The sequence below is a fragment of the Neophocaena asiaeorientalis genome, unplaced genomic scaffold (assembly GCF_003031525.2).
Source record: "Neophocaena asiaeorientalis asiaeorientalis breed wild unplaced genomic scaffold, Neophocaena_asiaeorientalis_V1.1 scaffold78, whole genome shotgun sequence".
Taxonomy (NCBI): Eukaryota; Metazoa; Chordata; class Mammalia; order Artiodactyla; family Phocoenidae; genus Neophocaena; species Neophocaena asiaeorientalis.
The window spans coordinates 9,241,385-9,267,983 of record NW_020175018.1 but is presented as its reverse complement, the minus strand read 5'-3'; the positions used below and the strand labels follow the sequence as shown (position 1 = coordinate 9,267,983).

General features: G+C 37.5%; 1 protein-coding gene across 1 annotated transcript in view; it reads left to right on the top strand.

The window, feature by feature from the left end:
- Window positions 1-26,599, top strand: part of DENND1A (DENN domain containing 1A) — a 489,835-nt gene that overhangs the window by 77,522 nt on the left and 385,714 nt on the right. The window contains 1 exon segment of the mRNA XM_024762246.1: window positions 16,940-16,983. Coding sequence (XP_024618014.1) covers window positions 16,940-16,983 — 44 coding nt within the window.

Below are 26,599 nucleotides of genomic sequence, written 5' to 3'. Positions count from 1 at the left end.
CATAGACGTTTAAAATTGATTGTATTTGTGCTGGTGAAAATTATACTAAATTACTTTCCATCCAACCACACTCTTAATTACCAAGTATATGAGAGTGATTATTTCCCCAGATTTTCAACTTCCAGATGTTTCCCATACTTTGAACCTTTGCTAATCTGCTGAGGGGGTGGGGGGAAAAGACAGCAGTTAGGAGATTGTAAAACTTCAGCATCTCTTTGCCACCCTTTTCTGGCATCTTTCAGCATGGTAAGGTATGGGGTTTGGTGTCCCATCTCTTTGGGAAATGCTTTCAATTTTGGAAGATGTGAGGGGAAGGAGAGGCCCAGTTGATTGTTTAACAGCATCTGGTCAAGGCTTAAGGCAAGAAGGCTGAAAGAATTCAAGTTCAAATTGAAATGTTGGTTACCTAGGTAACTCCAGATTATGTTGATGTGAAAGGAGAGCGGATACAGTTCTCTAGTAGAGGCTACTACTTTCTTATAATTCACCTACTTACCCTTCCTTTCCAAACTTTAATTTCTGTTGTACCTGGGCCCTTTTAGGAGAGTATTTGTTGTGTTTTATCAAGGAGAGACTACAATATCATGTCTCTTGATGCCCTCTTAATGCCTAACACACCACTAGTAGTGAGTGCGTAAAAATAATCTTGCAGTGAATGACCCACTAGTGCACTGGACCCCTTTTTTTCACTTGGGAAGGGAAATGTTGTCAGGACAGTTTGACAGCCTCACATTGCTGGTTCTCAAGACTGGACCTTCTTGGAGAGGGCCAGTGATGGGCAACCGAGGGCAAGGGCAGGGTAGGAGCCCAGGATGAATTAGTAAGGGCTCCTGTTGGGCGTAACCAGGATAATAGGACAAATGTAGAAGATCAGACATCTCACTTGGAAAGGACTGGGAGCCAACAATAGAGCAGGGTTGACTGGGAAAGGTCAGGATTTCCAGTACAGCTTGGAAAGAAAGCTTTGGTAAAAACTCCAGTGCTACGTAAACAGAAAGTCACAGTGAGAGGAACTGTATAGTTGGTTACCTCGAAGTTGTTTATAGTTTTTAACGCTTTCTACATGTGAGTGGCCTTGAGAGGAAAAAGAGTGTTATGCATCTACTAGATGCCAGTCATTGTTCAAAGTGCTTCACACCCATTATTTTACTTAATCCTGTAAGTGCCAGGGGGCCCCAGAAAGGAGTGTAGCTGAACTTGGTCTTGTATGTTGAGCTACTGTGGCAGCAGTACATGGGTTGTCTTCATAGGGTGAGATACTGCCTGGACGTAGAACAGGGCTGTGGTGGTACAGTGGGGTGCAGGGCTGGTTTGTCCCTACTAGGATGTGTAGGGAGAATGTGTGGTCAGTGTCTTGGGAAAGCATTCTTCAATCTGTGTTTGCTGCATTCCTGTGAATTCAGTCACCCACAGACTGCAGCTGGGAAGAACCAACCCAGACAAAGCCTCATTCCTATTCTCAGGGATGAGTTGTTTGTTTATTCAAAGGTATCTGTGTGAGGGACTGTGTGAGCAAGTCTTTGAGAGGCAATAAGATGACAGCTTTTGCTGCTATACCTTTGTCTCGGTGCACCCTGAGCACAGGCTAGTTCTCTGAGAATCCTAGTTTATTCGGGCTTGGAGAAGAGCTGGAAAAAGTTACTGAAACTTTGACAGTGGTTAGCTTTAGGCACCGTGGGGTTTGGATTGTTTTTCTTCCCTCCCCTTCCCCTTGTGTACCAGTCTCTGCTGCCCACTTAACTGCCCTTCTACCCCCAACCTCCAACAACCCACACATCCTGTACGCCCTGCTTATCAAGCCCTGGTTCCTCACCTGGCTCCACTGAGTCATCACACCCTTAGCGTCATTGTAGAGCCCAGAAGCTAGGGAAACCTTGATGAATTCAACCCAGGAAGAACTGCCTTGTAACCTGAAAGCACACAGGTGATGGTGTTTATAAGACTACTGTGGAAATGCAAATTGCGGAGGAGAGGTATCATAGAATTACTCCAAACCAAGAATCCTGTTATCTCCTACCAGGTTTTACTGGTTCTTGAAATGGAGGCTGGGCCTTTACAGAATCCAAGTTTCATAGTAATGGCAAGAAGGAGGAAACCCCTCCACTTTATGAACTGAAAGCATGGAAGCAAAGTTGTGGAGCCAGGCAGAGAGGATGAGTGGAGTCTTCAAAATTCTCATTGTTGTGTCAAGTGTGTAGGTCTGGTTTAGGATAATTATTGAGTTAATGGCTTCTTAATGGGGAATATTTATTTTAGTGTTCAGATTTCCTAAATCCTTAATTTAAAAATCATAAGTAGAATGATATTAAAGTAGCCATGCTGCTTAAATTTAGAATTTTGCTTCATTGAAAGGACTTTAGAATTGTTTTCTGTCGCTTGTGAGAGTCTTATTTACTCTGTAGGGTGGTTGGCCACAGGGAAAACCAGAAAGAAGTGCTTTCCTCAGGGCCACTCTGCTTTAAAGGTTACTTAAAGGCATGGATGTCTTACCAAAGCAATGAGTTGTCTAAGGATTTTAGATCATAGAATCGTAGAATTTAAGAGTCAAGAAACATCGTTTAGTAAAAAATTTCAGTTTGTATTTGAGAGAATTCAGGTTCAGAGACTTATTAATGATCACATAGTGGCAGAATCTAGGCCTGCTGATTCCCAGTCCAGCACTTTAATATTCATGCCAGATCTTTCTCATGTTATAATGGCTATTGAAACTGTCTAAAAGCTTACTTAAAAAATGACTGTGTGCTATGAGTCAGATATTGTTCTAGGTATAGAGGATTCAAGGATAGTTAAAAGTGGTTCCGTCAAGAAAGCTAGGGTTAGGTAGAGAAGGTCAGTAGTAAATGGAAGATTACAGTCCAGTGTGATAAATACAGGACAGAGGTATACACGAGATGTGTATCAGTCAAAGTCCAGTTGAAAATAAGAGAAACTACCCTATCAGAAAAAGGATTGAATACAGAGAATTCTTACAGAATAATTGGAAAGGGTGGAAGAACAGGCTTTAGGCTGAATCTCCAGGAATAACTTGCAGAGAAACACTACAGAAGTAACACACCAAGAGAACTACTACCTCTGCCACATCAGGAAGCTGGGGGAATCTGGAATCTGTCATCCTAAATGTCAGCCCCAGGATATTCCCACCTTTGCCCTCTGGGCTCAGGAAGTCTCCATCAGGGTTGTGCTTCCAGAGCCATCATGCCATTCCTGCTAGTTCTGCATCAGAAAAGTAGATTCTTCGTGTTACCTCCTGGCTCCCCACTTGCCTGTGCTGATTTCAAGTCTCACCAGGTGGATCTGATGGGCAGAACCTGATTCGCACCTGGTATCCTAGTTGCAGGATCCTGTAAGAGATAATTTTTAGCCCAACACCTCTCTAATACTGGAGGGCCCATAGAGGGAGATTATAAGAGGTGTCAAAATAGTAATGTAAAAGTAGTAGTAATAATAGTAACAGTAACATTATGTAATAATAACATATATATAATATATAGAACATATATGATGTAAATAATACATTATGTGTATATATATACACACACATGCTTTGGAAATATATTACCAAATTATTTGCCAGAAGGAGTAGTTGAATTTTTGTTCCCTTCCTTCATTCCCTCTTTCATTCATTCAGTGTTTATTTGCTAGGCTTTATTCCAGGTGCTGGGGATAAAGTAGTGAACAAAAAAGGCAAAAATCCCTTCCATTTTAAATCATACGTAGCAGTAAGGCAAAACATAATAAGACAGTATATAGTATGTTGGGTGGTAAAATGTGCTAAGGAGAAAAATAACTCAGGAAAAGAGACTGTGGCATGGCGGGGGTAGGGAAAAATTATAATTTTAAATAAGGTGATTGGGGAAGACCACACTGGGAAAGTAACTTGTGAATGAAGACTCATAGGACATGCCTCATTCCTTGATGTTTATCTGACAGAGTGAATGGCAAGGGCAAAGGTCATGAAGTGCAAGCATGGCTTGCATGTTTGAGGACAACAAATAGACCAGCCTGGCTGGAACAGAATTAGGATGGGGAGAATATTAGGAAGTGAGGTCAGAGAATTGCTGGTGAAGGGAAGACATAAGAGGACCTGGCTTAAGTTTAACAGAATTACTGTGGCTGCTGTTTCAAGAAGAGTCTATAAGGAATCAGAAGCAGAAGCAGGGAAACCTTTCAGGAGACTGTTGTGGTAATCCAAGAGGGAAATGATGGTGACTTAAACCAGAGTGGTAGTGAAGGAGGTAGAGAGAAATGGTCAGAATTTGAATATATTTTGAAAATTTAGTTGACAGGATTGGCTGACAGATTGGATCTGAATGTGAAGGAAAGATCAGGAGTTCAGTTATGGACATGTTAAATTTGAGATGTCTGTTAGACATCCGAGTGGAGGTGTTGAGTAGACAGTTAAATGAGTCTGGAGTTGGGAGAGGTCTGAGCTGGAGAAATATAAAGTTGACAGTGCATATTTGTATTTGAAGTGATGAAACTGAAAGAGACCAGCAAAGGAGGACATCAAGAAGAAAAAGTGAAGAAGTCCAAGGACTAAACTCTGGGGCTCTTCAATAGGAAGAGGTCAACAAGAAGCCCAAGGAGCAGCAGTGAGATAGGGAAGTGGGATGCTCTGGAAGCCACATGAAGAAAGTGGTTCAATCCGCCTGCCAATGCAGGGGACTCGGGTTCAAGCCCTGGTCCAGGAAGATCCCACATGCCGCAGAGCAACTAAGCCCGTGCACCACAACTACTGAGCCTACGCTCTAGAGCCTGTGAGCCACAACTACTGAGCCCACATGCCACAACTACTGAAGCCTGCGTGCGTAGAGCCCACGCTCTGCAACAAGAGAAGCCATCACAATGAGAAGCCTGCACACCATAAAGAAGAGTAGCCCTCGCTCGCCACAACTAGAGAAAGCCCGGGCGCAGCAACGAAGACCCAACACAGCCATAGATAAATAAATAAATAAATAAATAAATAAATAAATAAATGAAAGTGGTTCAAGGAGGGGGAAGCAATCAAGGGTGTCAGTGGTGCTAAAGGTCAAGTAAGATGAGGACTGAGGAGTAATAGTTGATGTCAACAGTAAGAAGGTCATTGGTATATGAGTCGTTTCAGAGAAGTGGTGAGTTGAAAGCTTGGTTGGCATGGGTTCCAGAGAGTAGGAGGACAGGAATTGGTGACAGTGAATATAGATACTATTTTGAGGAATATAGCTTTAAAGAGAATGAGAGAAATGGGGTGGTAGCCGTGGTGGGGAGGTGGGCTTGACCTTTTAAAAAATATTTGTAGAAATAACAGTTTGTTTGCATGCTGATGGGAAAGATCTAGCAGAGAGATAAAATTAATAGAACAAGAGAATTGGTAGAGCAATGACTGAGTTGCTGAGAGGAGATGGGATCCTAGCTCACAAGTGGAGGAGGGGCCTTTGCAAGGGACATGAACAGTTCTTCATGGTAATGGGATGAAGGCAGGTCTGTGGGGTTGGAGATAACTAGTGGTAGAGTGTTGGAGGGAGCTTGTGAGAGCTCTCTTCTGATTGCTCGGTTTTCTCAGTGAAGGGGCAAGTAAGATAAATGGTGGCAGTTGAGGTTGGGGAAAGTTGGAGGTCTGATGGGAGAGGAGAAAGTATGAAATAGTCACTAAGGAGAGTGAGAGAGTAATGACTTAAGGAAAATGTGGTATAATTACTAAGTTGCATTAAAGCTCTCTTACAGTGAGTAATCCAGACTTAAAGTTAGATTAGTCAGCACAGTTGTGTGGTTTTCTTCAGCCACAGTCAGGCACATTGCGGTGGCTTCTCTTGTTGCGGTGCAGGTAGATAGCTGGATTTAACAAGGATTGTGGTTTTGCCAAGGGAGGATGACAAAGTAAGAGAGGCGTGAAGGAATCAAGGATGTATGTAAAGGAACAGTTACAAAATAGAATTTAAGCTAGGTAAGGAGGCTAGTGTAGACCCGAGGCGGATGAAGGGCAGAGAAAAGATTGATAGAGTGAATGTCTCTGTGGGACTGAAGAATGAAGTTGGGATGCTATTAGGGAATGAACTAGAAGGAAAGGAGGTAGATCATGGTTGGAGACTGAGGTACTTGAAATTGTGATTATTGAGGGGGTTTCAGTTATTGGTAACTGTAGAGTTTGGGTATGACCATGGTAGTGAGTAGCTGAGACTGGGTAGAGGGCAAATTCCTTGGTGGGGAGGAGGCCAAGGAATCAAGAATTCCAGGATTTAGAAAGATCATCTATGTGAATATGTAGTAAAATCGGTAGGATTGTGGTGGGAGTAGTGGTAGAGTGAGGGCAGGCAGTGCACCAGGATCCGTAAGATTCAAGGAATGAGGAGTGACCCTGGGATCAGTAGATGACAGCAGAGTGGGGAGTGGGGTGTAGTCTGGTGACTTGAGGCTGAAATCTGGGGTTTTGGAAAATGAGGGAGAAAGTTCTGGAAGTGTCAGCAAGGAGCAGAGGCCACCTACCCCACCTCCAGGCCAGTCTGAGGAGGGGTGGAGAGGAAACGTTTCACCACTTGAGAGGGCTGCAGAGGAAGCCAGCTTTTGGCCACAGTAAGATAATGTGAAGGGAACTTCGAAGAGGTTGAGAATTTTGCTGCCGGCTGAGCACGAGTGCTAGAAAGCAAGTAAAGGAGCTTCTTGAGTCGGGGAGCAGTGTCAGTGAATGTGCCAGTTTTGCTGTTCCTTTACCAGCTACATGTAAAATGCATTGCACTTTTGACAGAGGACATGGTTCCTTGTTTTTTAATTTTTTTTAAGTACTAGGGTGATTGAATGTTAATTCATATAAGAATATATATTTGGCCACATTTATAAATTCTGATGCCTAACAGCATGTTTTGGAAGCATCTGATTTAGATGTGAAAAGAGGAGAAAGATGAGCAAAGCATGTCAAGTTTTGTGGGAAAGTGAATGATCAGGCAGTCTAGATTTGGGGATTTATTTTTAAGAGATAGAGATGAAATGGGGTGGGTTGGTCTTAACGGCCAGGCTAAGGATTCTAGCTTTTTAATAACATAAAGGTCTTAAAACATATCAGAGGTGATATAGGTCCTCAGAAGAATTAAATGCAGAATTGCCATCTGATCCAGCACTTCCACATCTGGATAAATATCCAAAAGAAGTGAATGCAGGAATTCGAACAAATATTTGTATACCCATGTTCATAGCAGCATTATTCACAATAGCAAGAAGATAAAAGAAACTTGTGCCCATAGATAGATGAATGGATAAACAAGATGTGACATGTACATATAATGGAATATTATTCAGCCTTAAAAAGAAAGGAAATTCTGACACATTCTACAACATGGATGAGCCTTGAAGCCAAGTGATGAGCCAAGTGAAATAAGCCAGTCACAGAAGGACAAATATTGTGTGACTCCACTAGCATGATGTACTTCAAGTAGTTAAATTCATAGAGGCAGAAAGAAGCATGGTGGTTACCAGGGGCTGTGGGGAGGGAGGGAACAACGGGGAGTTTTTTAATGGGGTCAGAGTTTCAGCTGGGGAAGATGAAAAAGTTTTGGAAATGGATGGTGGTGATGGTTGTACAATAGTGTGAATATGCTTAATGCCACTGAAGTGTACTCTATTTGTTTGTTTGTTTGTTTATTTTTGGCCGCATTGGGTCTTCGTTGCTACGCACGGTCTTTCTCTAGTTGCAGTGAGCGGGGGCTACTCTTCTTTGCGGTGCACGAGCTTCTCATTGCGGTGGCTTCTCTTGTTGCGGAGCATGGGCTCTAGAGCGCTGGCTTCAGTAATTGTGCCGCATGGGCTTAGTTGCCCCGAGGCTTAGTTGCTTCCTGGACCAGGGATTGAACCCGTTTCGCCTGCATTGGCAGGCGGATTCTTAACCACTGGGACACCAGGGAAGTCCCTGAAATATACTCTTAATGGTTAAAATGGCAAATTTTATGTTATGTATATTTTACCATGCACACACACAAAAGTGATAAAGGATGTAGGTATTGCTTCTCTAATGATACAGATAACAACTAGCCAACAATGGCTTGTTTCTCCGGGGAAGAGAGGTGGAAGTTTGGTATAAGAGTCTTCTGGTTGACGGGCATAGTATGTTTCCCTTGCTGGGGTGTCAGCTTTATCTATGCTGTATGTACTAGTTTGGCCTTAGTTTTCAGTGTGGTTTAGAGGTACTTGGAAACGCATTTTCTTACACAGGAAAACATTTTTTCTGTGTTCTTATTCATTCTGTTTAGCCAATGATTTTTTTTCATAGATGATACAAGGATAACCTCTAGCTTTCAAAATTACTCTTAAGTTTTTTAATATGAATTTATCTTTGAAATACTGTATTTACTAGTCGAATTGAGTGCTAGTTACTTTGGAGTCATTTTATTTATATCCTGAACTTGGCAAAGAAATTTAAATAGAGAAATTGGAAAGCTCTCATTCATAATCTGTTAGGCCTGTTTCATGACAACATGTTTTAGTTATTTGTCCAGATGTATTCCTATTGTTGAGTCACAATAATGACTAGAAGAGAGATCAACAGGAGGACATAAATAAATAAAGCCGAAAAGGAAAACCAGTGTTGGATTCTTAGGAGTCTGATAATTCTAGGCTGAATCCCAGCTCTGTTACTTAACTCTGAATTTGTTCGTAGTGAGCCTCACTTTTCCTATTTATAAAATAAGTGGCGGGGGGGGCCCCGGGACCCCAAAAAAAAAAAAAAAAAAAAAAAAAAATAAGGATTCATCTACTTACCTGGTGGAGTTGTTGTTAGGATTAAATAAGATGATAAACTACCTTTGGCGCAACGACTGGTATATCTAGGCATTCAGTAAGTGGTAGCTGATAGCATTATAATTATTACTGCAAAATTCTTTAATGAAACTCTGTTTCTGAAATCCAGAATGCAAGTTTAGAAAGCAAAGGAATTAGCAGAAAGGTCCTTCAATTTATACAAAGATTCACCTCAGGGTTTCGGTAAGTCTGGGAGAGTCCCTAGTGCGTTTGATGTTTACACATCATTAGCAAACAGATGCCAGGAGGCAAATAAACTGTATCTAAAGGATTTTTGAACCATTGATGATGGAGAGAAAATCAGTTTCTGATAAAGTTATAACATTTCTAAGTAACTAGTAGCAGGCCACGGGAAATTTTTAATTGGGCTTTTAAAAGTTTATTTCAGGAACACATGTATTTCCAATTTGAGGCACACCTATACATCTGTAGCCATCTAATTTATAGTGCTTGCTTATTTCTCCACTGGAGTTAAATAATATAATAACAACTAATATTTATTGTGTGCCTACTATAAGCCAGTGTATCTTTAGGAAGCCTGTAGCATTCAAAGGCTTCTTTTCAATTGGATGTTTTGAAATTGGCCTTTCATTCATTTGGAGAGACAGGGTATTTAATGAATTTATTTTATTCTATTCTATTTATTCTATTATGCCAGCGTATCTGTTGGGTATATATAATCGGCAAGACATTTTGTAGGAGACAAAGCTAAGTAAAACATGGGCCCTGGACTCACAAAATACTTATTCACTAGGCTGTTCAGAATGGGCGTGTGGTGGTATGACATGAACCCTGGTGTAGTCCTGGACTGTACACCTGGCTCTGCCACTTCTTCCCTGAAGCTTTTTCTGTCTCGGCCAGGACTAGGCTCAGTGCCCCTCTGCTAATCCTTACCAGGCCCTGTGATGATTGCTTGTTTAATTCTTTGTATTCTCTATTAGAGTTAGACTGTAAACTCCCAGAGAGCAAAGACTATGGCGTATTCATCAACTGGGCCAGTCACATCAGAGTATTCGTACTGTGTATAAATAACTAACATTCTAACTTTGGACTAGTGATAACCTATTGCTTTCTTTAACTATGATAAAATTGATTGTGATAGTCCCAATATCATAGGTTTGTCATGAAGATAAAATCAGATATTTTATGTAAAATGCCTATTATAGTGCCTGGCACATAGTGGGTACTCAGTCAATAGTTGTATTTGAGTAGGTTAATTATCTCTTTTCACCAAATTTGACAAATGTGATATATCTATTAATGAAGACCATATGCAGTGATATCACTTTTGTAGTACATAAAGGGCACAGCTGTTCTTCAGGTTAAGTCTGAAGTAATTATTCACATTGGAATAAAAATTTTATACTTACAGTACTTATTCAAAAAGGTGGAATAAAACTAATCTTAACTCATAGAGAAATTAAATGGAAGCCTGAGATTATAACCATTAAAAACCTTCATCAGTATTTATCAGTTTGATAGATTTTTATGGATTAGTGTTCCAAACTTTGAACCAATGTAAGAAACCCTAAATACTTAAATAATAATGAAAGTTGAAAACTAGTATATTCAGTAGGGAAAAAGGTAAGTGTAAGTGAGCATGTTCTTTTGATTTTTTTTTTTCCCTTCCAGCACACCCTCTCTTTTCCATTTAAAAGTTCCCTTTGGAATTTGACTTAGGTTTGATTTTTGGGTTTATGCAGCAAAGGTTTGGTTAACGATCAGATGTATATTTCCTGTAGGTGAAACTGGTTATGAGAAATATTTCAGATTATCAGTAAGTAGTGGCATTTATTTACTGGTCAAAAGCTATCAGCATTCTCTAGGAAGAAAGATGAAACTCTGTAGATTTTACTGCGTAAAGTCAATGAACTCATTATTTGTAGAACAGCTGATGCATTTAGTACTTGTTGGTTCACTTAACTGGTAACTGTACTATATTCATAACTCCAACCACTGAAAACAATAGGTCAGTGTCCTCTGTTTATTCATAAATAGTCACATCAGAGCAGGATGTATCTGAAAGGCAGAATATGTTAGTTTGTGGAGGAATCTGGTTCCATTGCTTGCCATACTGTGGTGGGTTGTGCTCTCCTTTACTGAATAATGCTGTTTGGATTTTCATTATAGCTGTAGATGGTGAACTGTTCCTGTGTTTGTCAGGCTGATTGCTGTGAAGTAGTATTTGAATGTATTTTAAATGCCAGTGTTGAGGGGAAAGGCTGGAATAGAAACATGGTTTAAAATTGGTGATGACTCAAAGTTTTTATGTCTTACAGTCTTCATGTTTTATAGCAAAAAGGTTATACCTAGAATAGATTTTTAAAGTAAGAAATTCCATTTGTGCATGCAATACTTCATTTAAAGTACTTTGAGATGATTTTTTTAAAATTAGTGAAGTATACTGCATTTTGGAATCAGTAATTTTTTTTGAAAAGAGTAATTTTCAATTTAAAAAAATTAAAAAAAAAGACAACATAAACCATTTTGTTTTATTGTCATGGAAAAGGAAAATGTGTTTTTTTGTTTGTTTTGTTTTTTTTTTACTATGTGAAATATTCTTTCCAAAAATATTTTTTTAATAAGTGAATTTTAACTATCATAAATGAAATAATTTACTAGAATAATTGTATTAATGGTTCAAGTATTTTATAATATAAAGTAAGCGAAGCTGACTTTTTATAGCTATAACATTTAATAGGTAGTGTCCTTGAAGCTCTTTATTAGTTTAGTGCAGTCCAGTTTGCAATCGTACTGTCAAGAAACTTTAATTCTACATTATACAAAAAATTAACTTTTCTTCTTGAAGATTAAAAGAAAGTTTATTTTTAAGTGTGTTTGGAGGAAGATTGAGTTTGTCCTCAAAATGTACAACTTCTCGGACTATTTTCTGAGGGTCTACATTTTTAATATATAAAAGTTAAAATGTCGTTAGGGAAAGAGCAGTGTAATGGACTATTACCCGTTTGCAGCATATTCCCATCTTCTCATCTGGAAAATTAAATCTGATTACAGCTGGGATTAACATTTATGGTTTTTAGGGAGAGGAAGATAGTATCTTAAACTCCATGAAATTGAACAATGAGATTATGTTGTTTATAGCTAATTTTATTTTTAAAAGTTTTTTTATTTTTAAAAAATTTACTATCATAACATTTATCATAACCATTTTATTTTATTTTTTATACATTTATTTATTTATTTTTGGCTGCATTGGGTCTTCGTTGCTGCGTGTGGGCTTTCTCTAGTTGTGGCAAGCAGGGGCTACTCTTCATTGCAGTGAGTGGGCTTCTCATTGCGGTGGCTTCTCTTTGTTGTGGTGCACGGTCTTCAGTAGTTGCAGCACGTGGGCTCAGTAGTTGTGGCTTGTGGGCTCTAGAGCACAGGCTCAGTAGTTGTGACCCACGGACTTAGTTGCTCCGCGGCATGAGGTATTTTCCCAAACCAGGGCTCAAACCCGTGTCCCCTGCATTGGCAGGCGGATTCTTAACCACTGGGCCACCAGGGAAGTCCTATAGCTAATTTTAAAGTCTCACTTTTAAGGAGCAGATTTTTATCATTGTAAGCTTTAAATGTGTTCAGTATTTTGTCTCTTATTGACTGAAATATCCTAGAGATAATGACTGGATAAATTTAGTAGGCATTAAACGTAATGTTTTCTGCCTTGATACCTAGCATGCTAAAAGTGAAAGCAGTGTAGATTCCCGTGTTAATGGCTATATTTGCAGTTTCCCTTATATTTCTTAAAAGAGCTCCAGTTATATAAGACTGTAACATTTGACAGCTTTCACAGAAAATGAAGTCAGTGTATTTTTCAATAATCAGTTAAAGTGTCATGCCTTGACCCTTCAAATGGAGTCAGTCATTGGTGTGACAGAGAAAAACAGGAAAATAATTTGGTAAGGTGTGTGTGTTTGTGTGTGTGTATGCTTATTAGTTACCAATTTACAAATGAGTCCTCATACATAAGCACAGTACTTTTATGAATTATTTTGCATTTCTGTTGTAAAAGATCTGTCTACCACGTTTTCTAGAAACTTTAAGCCTAAGGCAGAACTCAAGGTTTTTTGGATCCTGTGTAAAATAATTTATAGTGCCTTTCCAGTAAGTCTTGCCCAAACTCTTATTCTATTAATTAAACATCCTGTGGCAATCTGGTATATCTTAAAGATTTAAAAGTATGTTATAGTAAAAGACTAGAAAACATGGACTCTTGAGATTGAAGAAAATTAGCTTTTCTTTAAAAAAAACTAAGGCGTTTGTTCTGAGATCAGTTTTTTTTTTGGTTTTTGTTTTTTTTGTTGTCAAGACACAGGCTTTTAAGCATGGTCATGTTCTGCACCTGAATGAGACTGTGCTGTTGGGAGTCCTGTACTGTGAAATGTCTGTTTTAAGTATAGAAATGCTTTTGTGACCTCCAGTGGAAGTGGTGCACATGTGTCTGTGTGGGGTCAGCCTCTTGCATGGTTGCAGTGCTGGGAGAAGGTACTGGCTGGTCAGATTGACATAATGCGAAACCTTGTTCTAGAGCCAGCTGTCTCTTTTAGCCTTATGTGGTTAAGTCATGTGTGGACTTTTCTGTACCATACATCTTGCTAGCAAGATATTTTAAATACTTTTCAACGAAAAGATTGTATTTTCCTGGGAGATGATGAAGTTGATTTTTAATTTTGTAAGAATCTATTACTTGAACCTGGAGAAAGTTTCTGAGAAAGAAGGGTAATGCATTACTATATGTTCTTAGTTTTCTGTCAGAGGGACAGTTCTTAGAGAGAAAGCTTGACATATGCTGATAACTGTATTCTTACTGCCAATTGCCTAAACAAATTGTTATGTTACTTTTTTCCATGGTAGTACTCTCATCTGCAGATTTTTGTGTTGAAAGTTAGCTGTTTGGTGACACTGTATTTGGCAGTGAGGGTATGAATGTGAGAAGAAGTTTTGGAGCATTAGCAATTATAGTATTGGATAGTGGGTAAAGAAATAGATATATAAATATTAGATCGATGCACAGTTTTCCAGTGTATGTTATTTTCCATATAAAGATATAGAACATTTCATAAAATGTTACCAGACCATTTAAAACTCAAAGAAATGCAGCTGATGCAATGAAATACATAGAGTACTTGTAAAAACATACAGACACGAAAGTGGATTGCTGCCAGACAGAAAATTTAAAGGCGGTTTGCTGAACTGCAGGGTGCTAGGTTTTGTACATGTGCCATGCTGAAACTGTTAGTAAGGCGGGTGTTGTGTTGCTTGAGAAAAGCAGATTGTATTTGGACCTTTTTAACTCAGATGTTTCCAATGTCGATATTTTGGTGACATTATGGCATTATGATCGACTCAATGTGAAACATGATTTCAGCCTCCTGTGCAAAATAGACAGTTTAAGAAAATTCATGCAAATTATTTTTAGTTTTTGTGTTAATTTTTACAAAATGGCTTTCATAGTTTTGTTAACTATCAGACTGGATCTTTGAGCTAATTGAATGGAACTTTATATAGGTTGGGCTTTGGTTTTAAAAAGCATTGCCTTTTTTTTTTTTTGATGTTTCTTTTGAGAGTGTTAAACACCCATGAAGTTTGCTTTTGTAAATCTCAGGGCCTTAAAGAAAGGGAATCAAAAGCTTTATGCTTGAATCATAGTAAATAATAATCCATGTATTATCTTGGAACATGATTTTGTTAAAATCTGGGAATCTCACTCTAGGGGTAGTCTTAGGGCAGTTGAAGGGATTTAGTTGATGAAGGTGTTTAGTTGATGTGGCCTACCACTGAGGCAGTGTTTAGGATGATAATCATGATGGTTTGAATGACCCCCATCTTGGGGTTCCATGGTCATCTTTACCTTCAGTGTATTAAAACAAGTTGATTTTTCTTTTCACCTATTTTCCTTCTCTTTTTTCAATTCTATGTTGTATATATGAATAAAATACATTTTTAAAATGACAAGTTAATTATTAATGTAGTTTCTTGTTAACAGTTGGTTTAGTTCGTTAAAGAGATTTAAAGACCTTTCCTTTCCCACTTACAAGCAAGAAACATTTTTTTAAATTGGAGAATATACCACAAATTTTGGTTTCTGATATTCATCCCCTCAGAAAATGGTGATAAAAAATAGTCTTTGGTTTTATTCCCTCTTTATTTCCATTGGTATTTTGTAGTTCCCAAGAAGCAAACTATTGCAGGAAAGAGGACCTGATATTAAAGATTTATATGTGAGTCATTTCTGTGTGAAGTTTTCTGGGTAAAGAGTAATTGTTAACCACATGACAACTGGAAGAAAAAAAAAATAAGCCTTAGATGATTTTGCGGCTTTTCCAGCCTCTGTTTTACTGTGTCCTTCAGGGACTTAGAGCTGCATTTTTGTGGGGGGTGGGGGCAGATCTCAGTACCAAATTTTAAATCCTAAAATACCAGTTATTTTGTTGGACAAAGTCATTTACATATATGTTAGGAATCACAGCCACTGCCCTCTTTTTGGATCCTCTACCCCAACCCCACAGTACACTTTTAGAGGTTTGCTGGGCTCGTAGCTGTCTCTTTGCATCCTGCTGGCCCACCCCCAATTCCCCCGCCTAGACCTAGTGCTTTTCATGCCACACCATTAGCGCCCTCTGGCCTCCTGTCACAAGAGGGCCAAGTCTTTGTGTGGTTTCAGCCCTTTAGGCCAGAGAGAATAGAAGCAACAGCTACTTCCTCTGACTTACCAGGGTAACCCTGCAAGATACTGCAGGAGGGATTGTGCCAGAATTGTACTAGTCCCAGTCTAGACATGTAATTGGTCTCTTCCTAGTATTTGAAGATGAGGGTAAAGAAAGTCAACCAGAAGACACTTCAAGAGCCGAAGTAATCTACAAATAGTTTCAACTTTTCTGCACCACCCATTTTGGGAAGCTCTTCATTTGGTGTGACCTTTTGAATATTCCTACTTTTGTTATTAGTCTTGAGTTTTGAAAAATAATATCCATTGACTTCAATGACTTGAAAACTGGTATTTCTAAGATTTAAATGTAGTTTGTGAATAGGCCCATTATTTTCTCCCTTTTTGATTCTTTAACTGCAGAACAATTAACCGCATTTTTATCTTGTGGCATGGAGGGCTTTAACTTTTACATGGATTCACTTTCATGGAGAAGTAAACTGGTATTTCAAAGGATATATATGAAAACTGAGTAGTATATATTGTGATCACTGTGGTTGGGGACCTTCAAATATTGTGCTTTTCCACAGCCTTTTGCATTGATACATGATTTCTCAAATAGATATTATTCTGATCACTCTTCTTAATGTGTCTCTGAGGAACCAGATCTCTCTCTTATTAGAAAAGATTGAATGTTTTCCTAATCAATAGCAAGTGGAGTGCTAATAGCTTTTAATTAGTACACTTCTGTATTGACTTACAGACGATGCCATTGGATTATCTTGCAATTATGATTGAAGAATCAAGTGACCCCTTTCCTAATTCTATTTTAAACAGATGGTCATGAAAGATATCTTCACCTATGTATTTTTATAGTTTCTGAGCAAGTCTAATTATGTTAGAACATAATATCTCATATCATGATACTTTGTTAACTCTGACAAGCTAAAAGTGTATTGTTTTCTTTTGAAGAAAACTTCATCTATTTTCAAGAGACCATAAGTATTTTGAGAAGGATATATTTTATTTTTAAAAGCAGGGAGTTTTGCATTTGTTCCTTGAAAGAATTCTTATCTGATCCTTCCCTCCACCCTGCCCTCTCCCCCACCCCACCCCGCCCAAACACACACAAGATCTGAAACTGGCCTTTAAGGTGGTTTATCAAGCCCACATCTGTAACTAGGAAAAGGAGGCCTCTGATAAGAAAAGCCAGGCAGGTTTCCGATTGACTTTCTCTGGAAAAATATATCGAGGGCAATTTGCAGCTGGCAGAATTTTTTGCATTAGGTAATAGTCTAAAGTTAACAGTAGTATCAGGTCTTTAAAATTTTTCTTTTTTATATTTCTGGAGGAGGGTAATGGGAGTGCCTTGCCGAGTCCTTCCTTGTGCTCATCAACATAGCAGCCTCAGCTGCCCCCCTTGGATCCCCTGCCAGGGCTGCTATCATCTTCTGATCAAATATTAATGTGTGATCCTCTGCTTGCTCACTAATCCAAAGCCAATTAATATTATCTGTCAATTATTTACAGATCCTGAGGTGCAGAGGCAATTCCCGGAGGACTACAGTGACCAGGTTCGGAATGCGTAATTAATTTTTTACATGACAAAATTTATTTCAGAGTCGTTCAACATATTATTACTGTTCTTTTTACTGAAAGAGATAAATGAATTTTTAGAACGGAAGAGAAACAGTAATTAGGAACCCAAGACAAAAAGTAAAACATATTGAAGTAGGATCGAAAATATTGGTGCTAGATTTGGGGTGTTACCTTCAGGGGAAAAATGCACAGAAAGTAAGGAAGAAAACCTATCACAAATTTTACTTTTTATTTTGCTACAGTCTGCAGTTCATTAGCAAATCTTTTTTGGATTGCCTGTGAACTTTTTTTTTTATGCTATTTAAGCAGGCAAGAGCCAGCGTAACAAAAAGGTAAGGATGGAAGTTTATAACATCTCCTGGAATTGGAAATAGATTATGAAACTGTGTTACGGTAGTCCTTGAAGGAGAAGATACACATACGGGAATGGTCTTTAGGGTGAGGGTGGTTCTAATGATGGTAGTGAAAGTTGTTTGGCCAATTGGTCTTGCCATCTTGAATTTCCTGCATTCTGCAAACATGGAATGAATGGAGTAGAAGGAACTATTGTACTCACAAAATACTGCTGGAGTTCCAGAGCTGCTCTACTCTTTATAATTAGATCCAGGTTATACATTCTGGATTCCAGTTTCTATCTTGAGAAATATTAGTAATGTTTTGTAGCTTTTTGGGGAACCTTACATTTTTAGTTCAAACATGCAATTTGGTATGCTTTTTTAAAGCAGTTTTGAAATAAAAGCATTCTTGATTATACAATAAAACAACTTTTTAAAGCCTTTCACATGTGGGATATTGTACATAATAAAAACATTTTTCTGAAGTACATTCATTTAATTTTGTATATTAAAAGAATGTCCTTGAATGAGGATAAGTACAATGGAATATAAATATCCAGTACAGTAGTAGTAACACCTTTGCAATGTGGCTTGCTGTATAGAGGGCAAGGTATCTGATACATCTTTAGGAATATAAGTGGATAATCAGGATAATGAGATGCTTTGTCATGAGATTTTACTGTACAAGAGCCCAAGAAAACTGGTATGGATTGCTTTGCATGTGATCTCAAGACTTTAAAATGAGATTTAACAAAAATAGTAATTTTCTCACTCTACCCCTTGCCTCATCTTCCAACAGGAGAGTTAGATTTTTATCTTACCCTAAGTTGGTATGGAATTGAGCCCTTTGGATTTAATTTACACAGTCCAAAGATTATAGGACCTTTTTATTAATTTTTTTTTCTTTTGACAATGTTTAAATGGTGGAAGATCTTAAAGTATTACTTAGAATAGACTTGAGGCCATAGCTCTTAAGAAAATCATTCTTTTAAAATATTGTTGTCTAGGTAAATAACCTTTGTGGTCCCATGATCTGAATTACCCAATGAGAAAAAATTATGTAGGAGAAAACTTAAAATAACATAGTTAACATCTGGGTTTATTCCTTTAAACATAGTTTCTTGCTATATCTGAAAATTTGTGAGCACCATGATCTTTTTTTTTTTTGGTGTAACTTTAAAAAAATTGCATGGTAATATGTTCATTAGCAAAAAGCAATTTAGGAAATAAAAATAAAGCAAAAATAAAAGAAAGAATGAAAAGAAAGAAACTACAAGTCATTGAAAGTTTACTACTCAGATAACTACTGTGACAATTTGGTGTTTATTTTTTCATGTTTAGTTCTTTGAGTATATATATGTGTTTATGTTTGGGTAGAGTATGTATATATACAGGTACTCCACATACAAACACGTGAAATATGGGATAGAAATAGAAATATAGATTATCATCAATTTTGTCACTGCATATAGAGCCCAGTTTACTGATTAAGTATTGTTGTGTTGTGAACTTAGTTCTCTTCACTTTAGTTAATGGATGATCTTACAAGTATTTTATATACTGAAGTTGGAATTCAATTATAGTAGGAATCTAAAAAATAACTTTTAGCTATTTTAAAGTGCTCTTAGGATAGGCATTTGTTTTCTTTGTCTGGATCAGTGACTTAGTTTTGAAATTTGGAGGTTGATGCTCATAGGCTGGATGTAGACTTAGGAGGATATGCACATCACTGCCTTATTTAGCATCTCTTCCAACTTGACACACAGTTTCCCTTCTTTACCACATACAACTCAAGAATGAAGGATGAATGAAAGCTCTACTTTGTTTGGAGAAGTTACCTCAAAATTCCAAGAAATTTAAGAGTTGATCTATTAGTAAAGGAAATGAGACCTGCATATTTCTTACTTACATTTTTATAATTTGGATTCTGATCTTATGTGTTTTCTTTTTAGCATTTGTTGGATTATGCCAAATTATCTTTCCCTTTGGTTGGTGTGCTATTATAAAGGGATTCTTAGAAATATTTCTATTAAAACAAGCTTTAAATGCTGAATGTGTACTTAATCTAGACAACATTTCTAGTATTAAAACGTTTATGATGCAATCCATAAGGAATATTTGAGATAATTTACCACAAAATATAGCACTTATTACTACACACACACACAACCCCCCCGCCTCCCCAGTTTTTCTCCCCATTCGCTTAAACTACTAGTGCTTGTTTTTACATATAGTGTATTTCCCATGTACCAGCACACTTGATCAGAGACGCTTGCTGCTGCTAGATGTTTTATTCTGTGTGTTCTTTGTACCTTACAGTAAAAGAATCTGTCACAAATTATTGTGGCTCACTGCTTTAGAAACTGAGAAAAAAGGGAGGTTAGATTGACATCTGTGACTGAATAATGATGACCAGCCTTTTGGCTCTCCTTGAGCCACAAAGCTAGCACTGCCTTTAGAGTGGAAAAAGAAGTAAGAAGAAAGGGGAGGGATAAAAGAGAGTTACAAATCTGTGGTCCCAGAGATGTATTACTGTTGGGCCAGTTGTCTGTGTGGTATGATAATCCATTTTGATCTTCTCTGTCTTAATTGTCTGCTAAAGACAAATGGGCAGTAAAAGTTCATCAGTTTCATCTTTTTGCTTCTCGTTTAGAAGCAGAATAAATGATCCATCACTACAGAAGTAGCCTTTCTTTCTGACACGGAAGTAATGCAGACCCAACACGTTTTATTAAAATGTTTTTCCCTCATTATTTCAGTCCTCTCAGCTCTGATAGATCTTACTGTTTCATAAAAAATGTAATCTGAAATGTAAATAAGGGTCTTGATACAGAAGGAAGAAGTAATGAGCAGCCTGAGCCACATTTTCGGACTCTTGATTGTAATTACTGACAAAGTGATTTCTCTGTGCCCCATTTTTTTTTCTTCCTTAAGTTGTCTGTGACACCCTCAGACTGCGATGACATCTATGGTTTAAAAGCATTAAATCACTGTAGCACTCAATATTTCATTTAAAATCTAGTAGGCCTGCTATCTTAAAACCTGAAAGTACAGGCTTTGTTAATTCCTGAAAGATATGCAATGCCTATGTTTTCTAAAAGGGAAAAACAAACAACAACAAAGGCAAAAGCAAGGTCTTTTCATAGTTCATATTATTTATTCATCTGCTTTTGTTTAATGTTTACCTAGTTTAAATACTAAAACATTAACATTGGTAGGATCCTGACTTGGAAAGGATCCCGCATTTGAAAAAAAAACACCTCTAACAACTTACTTGTGAAATTTAAAAAATTGTATCTCTCATAAGCGTAATCCGAATTAGTCTAAATCATTTTTTTAACGTTAAGATTACTAAATTACAGACACAATTTTCAAGTTACTTTGAGTTTGGTAGCTTAAACCAGATTCTTTTCATTCTCTTACTACAAGTTTAGATAATGTGGCTCTTAATAAAGCCTGTCTAATAGAAAATTTTTGTTAAAGAACAGAATCACAATAATGTGTTTCTTTCATTTCTAGAAATGGTCTCAAAGATACCAACATGTCAATCTAGCATTAAAAATAAGAAAACAAAACATGAATATCTTTCCCTGCCGGAAACAGCCTTGTAATTAATTAAGTGGATTTATAATTATTCTATTATGTTTACTGTATTCATTCATAATTATGGAAATAAATGGTAAAACTTTATTCATTGTGATTAGTGCAGTTTTAATGAATATTAATCGAATTAAAGGAGAAAAGGATAAATTAACGTGTTAGCAAATTATGGTCACCACTCTCATCAAAACCTCATCTTTGGTTTCAAAACATATGATTTTTCAGATTAAAAAAGAGCCTTTAGTAATTATAACATGTAGTATGGGATACTTTAGAATAAAGATATAATAACATATCACAGAGATTTCCATAAATAGCCTTGTAATGTGTCAAGTACAATAGGCATTACACCTACCATTTAAAAATGCATTATTGAGCTTCCCTGGTGGCGCAGTGGTTGAGAGTCCGCCTGCCGATGCAGGGGACACAGGTTCGTGTCCCGGTCCGGGAAGATCTCACATGCCGCGGAGCGCCTGGGCCCGTGAGCCATGGCCGCTGGGGCTGCGCGTCCGGAGCCTGTGCTCTGCAACGGGAGAGGCCATAACAGTGAGAGGCCCTCGTACCGCAAAAAAAAAAAAAAATGCATTATTTATTATATGATTTACTTCTTGTACTAAAACATTAAGAATTAATAATTTGTTCTCACAATTGCACTTTTTATAGCCTGTTTGTTCTAAGAGTGGCGATTAGAGTTTAGTGTGCTAGAAGTTGCTTCTCCACTGTGCTCATCTATATTTTGATGAAATATAGCAAGTGTCTTAGAGCTCTTTAACTAGAGGTCTGAACATACCCACCCATCCCTGTACATGTAGATCACTGTTCAGAGCTGCAGGTAATTTTTCTTTCCACTGGCACTGAAACAGAGGTTATAATGAAACCAACAGTCTTTATGCATTTATAGAAACTATAAAAATTTTATGGAAATCTTTATATAGAAACCAACAGTGTTTCTTGTTTAAGCTCTATAAGCAATGTAGAAACATGGTACATTGGGAAAAATAAAAAGGTGCCCTTTCTTTTATGGTTATATATGGTCTGTGTGATTTTTAAAATTTCACTATAGGCAGTTAAGCAAAGTGGAAAAACATGCATCACCTATATACTAAAAAGGAACAAAAATATGTTGCATAACTTAGGCTAATTATGATGGAAATCGGCATTTCTGAGTTGCATGTAATTGCTTAAATATGGAGTTTTCATTTGTTCATGCTTCAGGTATGCTCTAAAAAAAACATTTAAACTCAGTTATTCACAGTGTAACCTATGTAAGTGGATTGAAAGATTCTGATTTGAAAGACAACGGAGATAATATTTAATCAAGGCTCCCTATTTGCTTGTTGGTGATTGCCTCCTTCTTTTAGTGAGCAGCTGTGTATGGAAACTTGCAAGTTACTTTCTTCAAAATCTTGATAATCCAGAGACTAAACATTTCTATTCAAAACTTGTTCATGTCCTGATGCATTGAAAGAATACTATCTAATAGGAAAATTATAGATATAATCCACAGCTCATACATTTTTTTGTTACTGTGAAAGGAAGCTTCATTGCACCAACATTGTGTAATATGACGTACATGTACAATATTTGCACAAAATGGAAAACAAATGATAAAATTTGATTTTCCCATTATTGTCAGGCAGAGAAACATAAGCAGCAGTGTACCTGGTCTGTATAAAGTGTGACATTGATTCCACAAAGGTTCCACCAGTCTTTCTATAGTGACTTGTCTAAGCCATAGAATCTTCAAGTTGGAATTGAAAATTTGGGTTTGTGGGTTTTTGGGCCATGCATTCACCAAGCTCACAAAGAATGGAATTGGACCTGGGTGTATCCTGTTCCTCTTGGAAACTTTTGAGCTTTCTTTTTTTTCCCCATTCTTCTCCAAAGTAGGTGCTGTCATGCTTCCAGCCTACTCATGCAATCCGTTCAGATTTGATCCACTTTAAATGGTGAAGTCAAGTTTGGTTCTGGAAACTTTTCATGACACCATATGACATGGAACAGAATTTGTCATTTCATTTGAATATTATCCAAAGGATTTATTTATATAAGGTTCAAATGGGTCACCATTTAAAATGGCTCCACAACCCAGCCTTAAAGAGACTAACTTATAAGTGGCTAAACTTTCTGGGTTTTTTTCCCCCTCATGTCTGTTTTTGGTGGCAGAAACTGTTGGAGACTAGATACGATTTTGTGCATTAATTGCGTGAGAGTTTAATAAGTGTAGTGTCTGCAGGGTATGAGCTGGATACCATACCAGATAAAGATGAAGGAAGATGTAGAAGATTTCATCTCCCCCTTGAAAGACCTTACTGTCTGCTAGGCTACAAAGGTAATACATGTTCAGGTTGTTTCAATAGCTTGAAGAACAATGGCAAGGCCAGAAATTGGGGATATCTCTTTGAAAACTAGGACCTTTGGGTAGTGATACCACAATGTAATCACATTTCTGCAATTTCTTGTTTTTTTTTGTTGTGAAGCCATAGAAGTTAGTAAGTTAGCCAGAGTGGTACAGAGAAACCCAAGTGGAAAGTCTTGGGACTGCCTTTAAAGAAGATCATCTTTTAAGTCTGTTTTAGATGTGTGCTTTTCTAAAAGTCACTGTTGATTCATGGATTTTTTTGAAACCTCTTGCTCAAAAAGGTCAGTTTCCATATTTCTTAGTAACTTGTCAGTCTGGGATTGTAGGTAGAAATGTAATTTTCTCATCCACAGATAGAAACTCTTTAATTTCTTCAGACCCTAAAACCTGGGAGGTGACTGTTTAGTGTAATGGCAACAAAGCACCCTGCTGAAGCCGCTTTCTTCAAGTAGTGGGTCAGTATCCACAATTGCCACCAAATGTAGCCATTTTGACGGACCACATTACAGATTCAAAGATTTTCATTGATAGATTGCAGATGTATAAATGCATCCCAGATTAAATGTCTACTTCTTTTTATATGTTTAAAAGTGTCCCATTCTTGATGATTGGCTTGTTTAAATGTTTTTTAAGTTACAGGCTCATGGATGGGGAAAAATAATCCTAAAAAATAATCTATCATGGGCTGCCTCTTATTTCTCCCTGTGCTGTTACAAGTCAAATTTATCACGTTGGATGAATGCTTTTCAAGTGTTTGCTGAAGAAAAAACACTTTGTATATAATAGATGCTATTCTGTCATATCTATATCTTTCATTCCCCCCCACCCCCATTTCCAGAAAAGGGTGAATTTAAGAATTGGACTCTCAACCACTGCGCCACCAGGGAAGCCCTGGACTGGCTTCTTAATGAAACTGTATTTCAAAACGTTAAACATTTAGCCAAACTCAGTTGAAAAAGTGATAAATTTTCTGATTTAAGGCTCTTCTTTTGAGTTGAAGATTTCTTCCCAATTTGGTCACTTCCCAGCTGTTACAATTATATAGAAGGAACGCATTAAAAAGACATATTCTTTTTGAGCTATTCTTTCTGAAGGCATGCCAGGCTATAGAGCTATGTTGTACTACTACTTACTTGAATCTGACTCTAGGAAATGGAAGTAGGCAATCCCTATTTATACATTCTTATTAGAAGTGTTCTCCTGGTTTTATTCTGGCTCCAAAAAAGCCCTGGTAAATTTTAGACATCTCTAAATACTACTGGATGGTCTTATTTCTGGTGAGTTACTCAGTGATGATAACTAAGTGGACTGTGGCTGCTTTTGAGAGCTGTAGTCTGAGTCTTAACTTTAACCTCATTTAATCAGTCTCTGTTGCTTGTTTGGATGGATCTGCAAGTCTGCAGTCATCAAGCCCTTGCCCTGTTCATTATCCCTCCTAAATTGCTCTCTAGTCTGTCCTAGTCTGCTATTTCCCTCTGCATTCACACTCTCAGCTTCTCTCCTGTGGAGTTTTCCTAATGACCTGCAGCCTAATGACCTTGTAATCACTACATTCTATAAGATGGCCAGAGATGTCTTTCTAAAACCTAAATCAAATCACACCATTTCTCTTAAGTCAAAACTCCTGATGGTTCCCAAGATCTACTGCAAATTTCTTTACTTGGATTTGAGGCCCATCACAGTCTGTCCTTGCCCCAACCTCCAGCCTGGTTTCCTACCACTTCCCTTCATAACCAGACATAGAATGTCTATTTCCCAGCATGATTAGCTCTCTCCCACCTCTATATTTTTGCCCAAGATGGTTTTTTTCTTTTTGTTTTTTTTTTGGGTGTTGCTACTATTTATTTATTTATTTATTTATTTTTCACATGTTTATTGGAGTATAAATGCTCTACAATGTTGTGTTAGTCATCACTAATCATTAGAGAAATGCAAATCAAAACCACAATGAGGTATCACCTCACACCAGTCAGAATAGCCATCATCAAAAAATCGATAAACGATAAATGCTGGAGAGGGTGTGGAGAAAAGGGGCCCATCCTGCACTCTTGGTGGGAATGTAAATTGATACAACCACTATGGAGACCAGTGTGGAGATTCCTTAAAAAACTAAAAATAGAACTACCATATGACCCAGCAAGTCCAAGATGTTTTTATGGTTAAAATGCCTTCCTCAGTTCCCCCTCCCACCCAATATACTTCTTTTCAGCATTAAATGCCCTGCTTATATCACTTCCTCTGTGAAACTTGCCCTGACTGAATTAGTCACCCTATCCTCAGCACTTGGAGAGCACTTGGAGCGCACTTGGAGCATTGACTCCTTACATTGTATTGTTTATTTACTATGAACTCTTCAAGTACAGGAATGACTATAATCAGTGTTACTGGCTCTTCTCAGCAGCTAGGATAAATTAGGGGCCAGTGAATGATTGTGAATATAAAGTATGTAATACACAGACATAATTGCTAAGGAGTTCAGATTCCAGAAAGGATAGTACAGAGCATGGCCTTTGGAGCCAGACTGGGTTTGAATTCCAGCTCTGTCATTTACTGGGATTTACCTCTTTGGAGTTTCATTTTCTCACCTGTAAACTAGAGATAATCATAGTAAAGATATCATAGGATTCTTGTGAGGTTTAAGTGATTTTAAATGTGTAGAGTGCTCAGAATAATACCTGGCATTTAATAATAACCAATTATTATAGAGTGCCTACTATTTTTAGGGGGTAGATTCAAGGTAGCAGGGTAACCTGGCTTTGGTGCTTTTGTTTTATCAGGTATTAGGATTATGTGTGATAAATTTGCCTCTAGAATTTCAGACTGATCCTAGGAAGAATTCTGAAAAATCTTTTCTTTCTAAGCCCACACTGTTCTACAGCAAAATTTAGAGAAGTCACATAGGTAAGAGAAATTTGTCAAGTAAAGATGAAGAGATAACCAGAAACAGTTTCTCAATATTTATGTTCTATAATGTACGGAAAATATGGAAACTCTTTAAATGGTGATGAAGGGATTTAAAATAACTAATTACGTTTATTTCTGTTGTGAAAGCTGTATTGAGACTTTCCATTTTCAAAATCTCAGAATTTAGTAATGGGTCCCACTGTCCTTGTAAATTAGCCTTTTTGGTTGCATGTAGTACTTTTTATTATTGTGTTAACTTTCATTTTAAAAATATATGCAGTAGAGTTAAGATTCCTCTAGCTACCATAATTTCAAACTGTCTGACTGAAACTGTCAGTTTCAGATTTCAAATGTGAGATAACATGAAGCCCAGACTTTGAACTATGTATG